The following is a 12,146-nucleotide window of genomic DNA, read 5'->3' on the forward strand; positions in this document are numbered from 1 at the left end:
TTAGATTTAGTTTGTGACGAACCCCAAGATGCAGAGATGGTGGCAGGTATTGAATAGGAAAGCATGATTTAATTAAACACTAAAACAAGAACAAACCAAAAGGGTACAAAAAAAAGGCGCGCACGAGGCGGATAACAAACTTGGCTAATAACAAAAACACTTACTGTGACACGACGGAACTATGGCATGAACAGAAGTAGGCACAGCTACAACGATAAGTAATAATGACACGGACAGGTAGTGGTGACATCAACACGGCAGGAGCGACAATAATTTCAGCAACGACTGGAGGAAAAAGCAGGTAAAAATAGGAGCGGGCTGATTGACACCAGGTGTGGCCAGGTGCCAAGCAGCTGCAGCCAAGGGGAAACAGCACTCAGGGAGAAAAAAACAGGAAACAGACGAAATAAGAGCACTGACAGGAAACAAAGACAGGAAAAACTAAAACAAGACAAGCCTGACATACAGAATATTTCAATAATTGTGTATCGGAAGTTGGGTTGTGCGGTATACTGATACTAGTATAGTACCACAATACTAATGAATCATATTCGGTACTATACCGCCTCTAAAAAGTACCGGTACCCGCTTACCTGTTTTTTTAACGGGCATGACAGCGCGTCGACGTCACGTCACGACATTGCTGGTTTTACAAGCAGAGGAGCATGTTTGGCAGCGCACAATCACAGAGCGGACACAGTGTGTGGACGGAAAAGAGAGAATGGATGTCGTGACATTGCTGGTTTTACAGCAGTGGAGCATGTTCGACAGCGCACAATCACGGAGTACTTACGAGCAGACACAGTGTGTAGACGGAAAAGAGAGAATGGACGTCATGACATTGCTGGTTTTACGAGCAGAGGAGCGTGTTCGGCAGCGCACAATCACGGAGTACTTACGAGCAGACAGTGTGTAGACGGAAAAGAGAGAATGGACGTCGTGACATTGCTGGTTTTACAGCAGTGGAGCATGTTCGACAGCGCACAATCACGGAGTACTTACGAGCAGACACAGTGTGTAGACGGAAAAGAGAGAATGGACGTCATGACATTGCTGGTTTTACGAGCAGAGGAGCATGTTCGGCAGCGCGCAATCACAGAGTACTTACAAGCAGACATTGTGTAGAAAGAAAAGAGAGAATGGACGTCGTGACATTGCTGGTTTTACGAGCAGAGGAGCATGTTCGGCAGCGCACAATCACAGAGTACTTACGAGCAGACACAGTGTGTAGACGGAAAAGAGAGAATGGACGTCATGACATCGCTGGTTTTACGAGCAGACGAGCATGTTCGGCAGCGCGCAATCACAGAGTACTTACAAGCAGACAGTGTGTAGAAAGAAAAGAGAGAATAGACGTCGTGACATTGCTGGTTTTATGAGCAGAGTAGCGTGTTCGGCAGCGCACAATCACGGAGTACTTACAAGCAGACACAGTGTGTAGACGGAAAAGAGCGAGTGGACGTCATGACATTGCTGGTTTTAAGAACAGAGGAGCGTGTTCGGCAGCGCACAATCACAGAATACTTACGAGCAGACACAGTGTGTAGACAGAAAAGGGAGAAGGGATGCATTGTAGCTTAAAAACTAACAATAAAGTTGAAGTTATAACACTGAAATGCTCTTTTTTATTTTGTTACATACAGTCAAACTGGTTTTTAAATGCTTGGATAACTCTGCTCCTCAATTGCTCTCCAAGGCAATTACAAGACTGCAAAGTGGTACCAGATCTACCACCAGAGCAATGTCACAAGGCAGACTGCCTTTTCAATAAAAGAACCACAACTATGGAACTCTTTACCTGACTCTTTGAAAAGTACATCTGCACTTGTCACTTTCAAAAAACAAACAAAATTATGGCTAATTGAGCAGCAATTGTGTTCCCATGTTTAGTTTTTTACTCATTTTTACCAATAGGTTTTTATCTAGTCTGCACTTTGTGTTATTATTATTCTTGCCTCTTATCTAGTTTTCACTTTGTCTGTATTATTTCTATTATCGTCGACTCATTTTTGCCTTATTATTTTTATTTTCCTGTTTTAATGATGTGGGAACTGTGTTGTTGTTGTTGGGGACAATTGTTGTAAATTAGCTTTGGCTACAAACACTATGATGCATACATTGGATAACTGTTTCAGATGTCTATGTTTTTTGTATCGGTCCCTATTTCAAAGAAACCTTATTAATAATAATAATAATAATAATAATAATAATGTGTTTGTAGCTTTTAATGTCTCCAGCACTGTGTGTCTGTACAGAAATTGTGTATTTGCATCCACTTTATGTATAAACCCAGTATGCAGGCACTTGTCTAACATAATAGATGCCATATATTGCATATATTAGGAGAATATTTTCTAACCTTGGGGCAGAGTGAACTCTCCATGTGCAGTACATCATGTTCAAGGACATAACACAGTGTGTTTTTTACCTTTGCGAATACACCTTGTATCTCATTGGGGTTGCGAAAGAAGAGGTGCCGGGAACGAGACAAAAGAAGAGTGGACAGATGTGTGTGAGTGTGTGTGTGTGTGTGTGTCCAACACACCCACCAAGTTAACTTTCGGTTTATATCTCCACCAAGACAGAGCAGAGACCATTTTAGAGAACGCTCCCACTTCAGACAGCTCGGTCTCCTCTCCAGTACTGGTACTGCTATGGTGTGTACTTAATCCTTTTAGTAGAATAAATTGTTCATTTTCAATTCTAGTCACCTCTCTTTATTCACGTAATTGATCAACTTCCCTTGCAACAAACTTGACAAGCTCAAACTGTTAGAATAATTGTATGTGAATTATGACAAAGCTGTCTTTGATTTTGCCAATCAAAAGGCTTGTAAAACACCACTGTGTAGTAGAGATGCGCGGATAGGCAATTATATCATCCGCAACCGCATCACTACAGTCGTCATCCACCCGCCATCCAACCGAACCAACATTTTATCAGAACCGCAACAGCCCGTTGTTATATATCCGGAGTCGGCGACCTTTACCACTAAAAGAGATATTTTGGCCCGTGTCGCAAAGTAAATAAGGCAATGGGAGCCGCTAACGTTCTCGCGAATATCCGATGGTGACCATTCAGATAACGGGACTAAAGGCGTGCTGTGAAGCCATTGCCTTTGACACCTTCAACAACATGTACAAACCGTTTTCCAGTCCAGCAACATGTTGTATGCAGCTTACGCAAACACACGTACACGATTGAAAGGCATACTGGGTGATACAGAGTACACTAATGGTTGTGATATAAACAATTTTAACACTCTTACTAATATGCGCCACGCTGTGAAGCCACACCAGACAAAAATGACAAACACATTTCGGGAGAACATCCTCACAGTAACACAACATAAATGCAACACAACAAATACCCAAAATCCTTTGCATCCATGACAATTCCTGAATATACTTTAAACCCCGTGCCCCCAACTCCGCCCACCTTACCGACGCACGGGGGTGTATAATATAGTCAGGATTGTCATGGATGCAAAGGATTCTGGGTATTTGTTGTGTTGCGTTTATGTTGTGTTACTGTGAGGATGTTCTCCCAAAATGTGTTTGTCATTCTTGTTTGGTGTGGCTTCAGAGCGTGGCGCATATTACTAAGAGTGTTAAAATTGTTTATATCACAACCATTAGTGTACTCTGTGTCACCCAGTATGCCTTGCAGTAGTGTGCGTGTGTCAGCGGAAGCCGCACACAACATATTGCTGGACTTGCAAGTACATTGTACATGTTGTAGAAGGCGTCAAAGGCAAAGGCTTCATTGCACGCCCTAATACTTATTAACTGGGTGACTGCCGGCAGACATACTTAAGAATGTTATCGTCAACTAATGTCTTCTTCGCTTTGTGACACGGGTCCAAAATGGCTCTTTGAACGGTAAAAGTTACCGATCTCTGAACCATGTATATCATATATTTCCAAATGGTTCAACCGCCACCCGCCCAAATCTATTTAAAATCTATTTTTTCGTCATGTCACCCGCCCGACCACAAACCGCGCATCTCTACTGTGTAGGATGTGTAGCGACATGAAGGTGTCGGTTTCTTTGATCTATTGTAATCCACAGGAAGATTTGGTCTTGACCCGAAAACTACAAAGCGGGGAGGAAGCAGGACCTGACCCCCCTCCAGGCACCTTTTTCTTTGAACTATAAGCAAAGGCAACGGCTGTTTACGACCCTCCTTCCTTTGGAAACAGCTGTTGCCATGTAATCCGGGAAAGTCCAAAGAAAAGAGGAAGCGTGCAACCTTTCGTCAGAGCGTGGTGGAAGACTGAACAAAAAGTACAGCCCAGACGTTTGTCCTCCCTTATACTGATAGTATATATTTGTACCATGAATTGATTAACGTGGACAAGTTGAAAAACTTATTCGGGAGTCACCATTTAGTGGTCAATTGTACGGAATATGTACTGTATTGTGCAATCTACTAATAAGTTTCAATCAATCAATCAATCATGCATATGTGACAATAACATCTACGGCTTTTAGAGAGTGCAGTGAACAACTGCGCACACAACAGCTGTAAATATACTCCTCCCCTCTTAACCACGCCCCCAACCACCCCCCACCCCATCCATGCCCCCTGCCCCACCCCCGACCACGCCTCTCCCCCCACTCCCCACCTTCCAGAAATCAGAGGTCTCAAGGTTGGCCAGTATGCATGAAGTACACGTTTGTGTACTTATGGACTAACTACATCATATCAAAAGATGATTTTTAGCTTTTATCCTAATTAGGGTCCAATAAGCCCAAGTAGCAAAGAGAAATAAAAAAAAACAACACGTAAACGAACAGCTTGGGCCTTAAGAGGTTAAACATATGTTTCTTATTGCAAGTTTGTCCTTAAATAAAATAGTGAACATACAAGACAACTTGTCTTTTAGTAGTAAGTAAACAAACATCCATCCATCCATCCATTTTCTACCGCTTATTCCCTTTCGGGGTCGCGGGGGGCGCTGGCGCCTATCTCAGCTACAATCGGGCGGAAGGCGGGGTACACCCTGGACAAGTCGCCACCTCATCGCAGGGCCAACACAGATAGACAGACAACATTCACACTCACATTCACACACCAGGGCCAATTTAGTGTTGCCAATCAACCTATCCCCAAAGACTCGTAATTTAGTCTGCTGACATATGCAGTAACATATTGTGTCATTTATCATTCTATTATTTTGTCCAAATTACAGGGAAAAGTGGTAGAAAATCATTAATCTCCTTGTTCATTCACTATTAATATCTGCTTATTTTCTTTTTTTAACATGTTCTATCTACCCTTCTGTTAACATGTGATAATCACTTATTGTACTGTTGTTTGATAATTTAAATTAGTTTTGGATGATACCACTAATTCGGGTATCGATCCGATAACAAGACAGGATCATACATTGGTCATATTTGAAGTCCTCATGTGTCCAGGGAAATATTTTATAATAATTTTTTAAAAACAAAAGAAGATGTTTTGATGCCAAAAAATAAACGTAATCGTAGTAATATCGACTGCATACGCGCCTGTACTGGATATCATTACAGTGAATGTTTGCTGTATATCCGGTATTTTTCAGAGGCGGTATAGTACCGAATATGATTCATTAGTATCGCGGTACCATACTAATACCGGTATACCGTACATCCCTATTAGAATCTTACTTTTAATGCTTTTAAATGACCTGTGGAAACCCTGGTGGAAGCATTCTTTTATAAATAATACTGTCTAAAAAATGGTGTGCGTACGTACATTCTGAGGTTTGTGCTTACTTTTATAAATGTTTGACTGGCACATCAAGCAAGCGAATGTTTGAGCACCTCTTATCTTAAAGGCCTACTGAAACCCACTACTACCGACCACACAGTCTGATAGTTTATATATCAATGATGAAATATTAACATTGCAACACATGCCAATACGGCCTATTTAGTTTACTAAATTGCAATTTTAAATTTCCCGCGAAGTGTCGTGTTGAAAACATCGCGGTATGACGACGCGTGCGTTTGACGTCTCGGGTTGTAGCGGACATTATTTTCACGCCCGATCCAAGCTAAAAGTAGTCTGCTTTAATCGCATAATTACACAGTATTTTGGACATCTGTGTTGCTGAATCTTTTGCAATTTGTTCAACTAAAAATGGAGAAGTCAAAGTAGAAAGATGGAGGTGGGAAGCTTTTAGCTTTTAGCCACACAAACACAGCCGGTGTTTCCTTGTTTAAAATTCCCGAAGGTGAAGCTTTACTATGGATCAGAGCGCGGTCAAGCGAACATGGATCCCGACTACATGTCAACCGGCAGAAAATTGTGGTAATAAGTCGGCTCTTACTGGAGACATCAGCGTAGCTTCCGTCTTGCTGCAGCTGCGTGACTTCCCTCAGAGACTTTGGCGGTCAACAAACCCATTGCCACACCCCTCCGACTCTCAGGTACTATTTAATCTCACTAAAACACTAGCAACACAAAAGGCAGATAAGGGATTTTCCAGAATTATCCTAGTAAATGTGTCTAATAACACCTGAATCGCTCCCACTGCAATCGCCTTTTTCTTTTTTTTTTCTAGTCCTTCACTCTAATTTTCCTCAGCCACGAATCTTTCATCCTCGCTCAAATTAATGGGGAAATTGTCGCTTTCTCGGTCCATATCTTTCTAGCTCCTGCTGGCTATGATTGTAAACAATGTTCAGATGTGAGGAGCCCTACAACCCGTGACGTCACGCGCACATTGTCTGTTACTTCCAGTAAAGGCAAGGCTTTTTTATTAGCGACCAAAAGTTGCGAGCTTTATCGTCGATGTTCTCTACTAAATCCTTTCAGCAAAAATATGGCAATGTCATGAAATGATCAAGTATGACACATAGAATGGACCTGCTATCCCCGTTTAAATAAGAACATCTAATTTCAGTAGGCCTTTAAAAGTACGGCAAATAAGTGGGGGAGATGATAGATTTTTCTCATGTTTGGTGTTGATAAAAAATTCACTTTGGAATAATAGGGGACCTTTAAAGGCCTACTGAAACCCACTACTACCCACCATGCAGTATGATAGTTTATATATCAATGATGAAATATTAACATTGCAACACATGCCAATACGACCTTTTTAGTTTACTAAATTGCAATTTTAAATTTCCTGGGAGTTTCGTTTTGAAAACGCCATGTAATGATGACGTGTACGCAAGACGTCACAGGTTTTTAGGAAGTATGAGCGCTGCACACACACACAGCTAAAAGTCGTCTGCATTAACCGAATAATTACACAGTATTTTGGAGATCTGTGTCGCTGAATCTTTTGCAATTTGTTCAATTAATATTGGAGAAGTCAAAGTAGAAAGATTGAGTTGGGAAGCCTTAGCCTTTAGCCACACAAACACACGGTGATTCCTTGTTTAAAATTCCTGGAGGTGAAACTTTACTATGGATCAGAGCGCGGTCAAGCGAACATGAATCAAGACGGAATGTCAACCAGCAGGTTTCGGTGAGATAATTGTGGTTAAAAAGTCGCTTCTTACCGGAGAAAAACTGAGCTTGTGCCGTCCATAGCTGTCGTCGACTCCCCTGAGACATTGGCGTCAACACACCAGTGGACACACCCCTCTGACTATCAGGTACTGTTAAATTCACTAAAACACTAGCAACACAATAAGCAGATAAGGGATTTTCCAGAATTATCCTAGTAAATGTGTCTGAAAACATCGGAATCCGTCCCAATGCAATCACGTTTTTGTTTTTTTTACTTTTTTTTTTTCTAGTCCGTCGCTATCAATATCCTCAAACACGAATCTTTCATCCTCGCTCAAATTAATGGGGATTTTGTCGTTTTCTCGGTCCGTAAAGCACTTTTTGTTGGAGGCTCCCATTAAAATCAAAGTGAATATGTGAGGAGACCCCACACTTGTGACGTCATCGTCTGCGACTTCCGGTACAGGCAAGGCTTTTCTCTTAGCACCGAAAGTTGCAAACTTTATCATGGATGTTCTCTACTAAATCCTTTCAGCAAAAATATGGCAATATCGCGAAATGATCAAGTATGACACATAGAATGGACCTGCTATCCCCGTTTAAATAAGAAAATCTCATTTCAGTAAGCCTTTAAAAGTACGACAAACAAGAGGGGGAGATGATAGATTTTTCTCATGTTTGGTGTTGATAAAAAAAATTCACTTTGGAATAATAGGGGACGTTTAAAGGCCTACTGAAACCCACTACTACCCACCACGCAGTCTGATAGTTTATATATCAATGATGAAATATTAACATTGCAACACATGCCAATACGGCCGGTTTAGTGTACTAAATTGCAATTTTAAATTTCCTGGGAGTTTCGTCTTGAAAACGTCATGTAATGATGACGTGTATGCAAGACGTCACAGGTTTTTAGGAAGTATGAGCGCTGCACACACACACAGCTAAAAGTCGTCTGCTTTAATGGCATAATTACACAGTATTTTGGACATCTGTGTTGCTGGATCTTTTGCAATTTGTTCAATTAATATTGGAGAAGTCACAGTAGAAAGATGGAGTTGAGAAGCTTTAGCCTTTAGCCATACGAACACACGGTGATTCCTTGTTTAAAATTCCTGGAAGTGAAACTTTACTATGGATCAGAGGGCGGTCAAGCGAACATGATTCACGACGGAATGTCAACCAGCAGGTTTCGGAGAGATAATTGTGGTTAGAAAGTCACTTCTTACCGGAGAAAAGCTGAGCTTGTGTCGTCCATAGCTGCACCTGAGACATCGGCGTCAACACACCCGTGGACACACCCCTCCGACTATCAGGTACTATTAAACTCACTAAAACACTAGCAACACAATAAGCAGATAAGGGGTTTTCCAGCATTATCCTAGTAAATGTGTCTAAAAACATCGGAATCCGTCCCAATGCAATCACATTTATTTTTTTTTCTAGTCCGTCGCTATCAATATCCTCAAACACAAATCTTTCATCCTCGCTCAAATTAATGGGGAAATTGTCGTTTTCTCGATCCGAATAGCACTTTTTGTTGGAGGCTCCCATTAAAATCAAAATGTGAGGAGCCCCCACACTTGTGACGTCATCGTCTACGACTTCCGGTATAGGCAAGGCTTTTCTCTTAGCACCGAAAGTTGCGCACTTTATCATGGATGTTCTCTACTAAATCCTTTCAGCAAAAATATGGCAATATCGCGAAATTATCCTGTATGACACACAGAATTGACCTGCTATCCCCGTTTAAATAAGAAAATCTCATCTCAGAAGGCCTTTAAGAATTCAGCGCTCCCGTGTCGCTTACTTCCGCATGGTGCTGAGGGTGTCCGTTATGGTCTTGCAGCGTTTCAGCAGGGCGTCCAGCCGGTGCGGCTCCTCCTTCAGGAACTTGACGGCTTCCACCTCCACCCTCAGCACCACCCTCATCTTGCTCTGCAGGCTGGGGAACTGATCTGTGGGGGGGAGCATCAATCCCAGGAGGAGAAATGGAAGTCAACTCGTTGAAAAAGACGGAAGCCATCTGAGAGTGATTCAACGTTTTGACAGACGGCCGTGTGGGTGCCAAGAAAAAAATAAATAAATAAAAAGACGGAACGGCGATTAGTCACACTGACTCACTCTTGAGCTCGGTGAGCGTCTCTCCCAGCTTTCGGAGGACGGCGCTCTTCTCCTCCAGCTCCTGCACGCTCACCAGCTTGCGGTTGACAGCCGACTCCTTCTGGATCTCCTCCACCGACTTTTCCAGGTCGCTAAGGAGGAAAGCACAGAAGGATGAGCGCCCCCCTCCGCTGCTCTTTTCAATTAACTCGCCGTGTCGGCTGCCGGCTCCGCCAGAGGTTCAAGGCGGGTGAAGCAGAGCGGGAATGAACAAGTTCTGAAAGTAAGTTTGTGGCTGAAGGAAAAGTTTTCGGAAAATTGGACGTAAATCATCAAAAAACTTTCCGTTCTCTGAGTTCCCAATGAACAGACAAGAGGCTGGCTTTGTTGCGCCAAGCCATAGGGTTGGAAAATTCCATCGTGTACAATTGGAGGAGACAGGAGGGGGGTTATCTATTGCAGTGGTTCTCAACCTTTTTGCAGTGATGTACCCCCTGTGAACATTTTTTTAATTCAAGTACTCCCTAATCAGAGCAAAGCATTTTTGGTTGCGAAAAAAAAGATAAAGAAGTAAAATACAGCACTAGGTCATCAGTTTCTGATTTATTAAATTATAAAACAGTGCAAAATATTGCTCATTTGTAGTGGTCTTTCTTGAACTATTTGGAAAAAAATATATAAAAATAACTAAAAAGTTGTTGAAAAATAAACAATTGATTCAATTATAAATACAGATTTCTACACATAAAAGTAATCATCAACTTAAAGTGCCCTCTTTGGAGATTGTAATAGAGATCCATCTGGATTCATGAACTTAATTCTAAACATTTCTTCACAAAAAAAGAAATCTTTAACATCAATATTTATGGAACATGTCCACAAAAAAATCTAGCTGTCAACACTGAATATTGCATTGTTGCATTTCTTTTCACAGTTTATGAACTTACATTCATATTTTGTCAAAGTATTATTCAATAAATATATTTATAAATTATTTTTTAAATGTTGCTATTTTTAGAATATTAAAAAAAAAAAATCTCACGTACTCTTTGGCATACCTTCCAGTACCCCCAGGGGTACACGTACCCCCATTTGAGAAACACTGATCTATTGACTTGCCCAAGATGAATTCATCACCAGCCCAAGCCCGAGGCATATTTTTCGTTTGTGTCAATGTGACCGAAAACAATGGTTGTTTACATACTCCCCCATTCCTTTAGAAACAAGCTGTTGTTATGTAAACAGAGAAAGACCAAATATAAAGAGGTGGCGTACAATCTTTCGCCAGAACGTGCTGGAAACTGTACAAGAGTACAGATTAGACGTTTCTCCTCAATTGAGCCAAATTGAATTATGTCTCTGTTTATTTATTTGTATCTTGTCTTGTTTAATAGATGTCATCGATGTTTGAACCTGACCACTGCAAATCTACATGATTTGTGTTGACTTGTTATCAAGAGATTACAGTATCGATACTTTGATACCAAGACGATATCCATCCATCCATCCATTTTCTACCACTTGTCCCATTTCGGATCGCGGGGGGTGCTGGAGCCTAGCTCAGCTGCATTGATTTAAAAAAAAAATCTTGATAGATTGAAAATTAACACCTATGAGTTGACTGATGAACATTATCACATAATTTAAAAAAAACATAGATACCAACAAATAAAAATAGAATAATAACAACCGTAATATGTAAGTGTAAAAAACCCCCAACAACATTATGATTTGTGCAATTTCAGAATGTGCTTGTTCTATTTTTAAACAAAGAAAACAATGTGAAGTTGTCTGTATTTTTAAGTTATCGTGCTGTGATTTTACCAGTCCGGCCCACTTGGGAGTAGATTTTTCTCCATGTGGCTCCCAATCTAAAATGAGTTGAACACCCCAGCACTGGACGAAATGGCAAGCGAATCCAAGGAATTGATACACTGAGAACCGATCCTGAACAGGAACTGGTTTTCGATTCCCATCTCTACCAGGAAGCATTTTTAAGCAGCGAGAATTGACACGGCTCGCCTAGGAAAAATATTGCACAGTATTTGGTACTGAAGATACTGAAAAAAAATGGCATTTATGCATTTTTTTGCATGTTGATATCGACTTGGGGAAGCATAGTGAGACAGGGGTTAGTGCATGTGCCTCACAATACGAAGGTCCTGAGTAGTCCTAGGCTCAATCCCGGGCTCGGGATCTTTCTGTGTGGAGTTTGCATGTTCTCCCCTTGTCTGCGTGGGTTCCCTCCGGGTACTCCCGGCTTCCTCCTACCTCCAAAGACATGCACCTGGGGATATGTTGATTGGCAACCATACTTGCCAACCCTCCCGGATTTTCCGGGAGACTCCAGAAATTCAGCACCTCTTCGAAACCCTCCCGGAAGAAATTTTCTCCCGAAAATCCCCCGAAATTCAGCGGAGCTGGAGGCCACGCCCCCTGCAGCTCCATGCGGACAGACAGTTTTCACGTCCGGTTTCCCACTATATAAACAGCTTGCCTACCCAATCACGTTACAACATGTACGGATTTTAATAAAAAACTGCACAGACAAGGAGATGAAGCAGAAGAACGAGGAAGTTACAGTCTG

At 41.6% G+C, this 12,146-nt stretch overlaps 1 protein-coding gene across 1 annotated transcript in view; it reads right to left on the reverse strand.

The window, feature by feature from the left end:
* Positions 1-12,146, reverse strand: part of srcin1a (SRC kinase signaling inhibitor 1a) — a 174,216-nt gene that overhangs the window by 29,231 nt on the left and 132,839 nt on the right. The window contains 2 exon segments of the mRNA XM_061905485.1: positions 9,267-9,414; positions 9,581-9,711. Of these exon segments, the coding sequence (XP_061761469.1) occupies positions 9,267-9,414; positions 9,581-9,711 (279 nt within the window).

The sequence above is a fragment of the Nerophis ophidion genome, linkage group LG07 (assembly GCF_033978795.1).
Source record: "Nerophis ophidion isolate RoL-2023_Sa linkage group LG07, RoL_Noph_v1.0, whole genome shotgun sequence".
NCBI classification, from domain to species: Eukaryota; Metazoa; Chordata; class Actinopteri; order Syngnathiformes; family Syngnathidae; genus Nerophis; species Nerophis ophidion.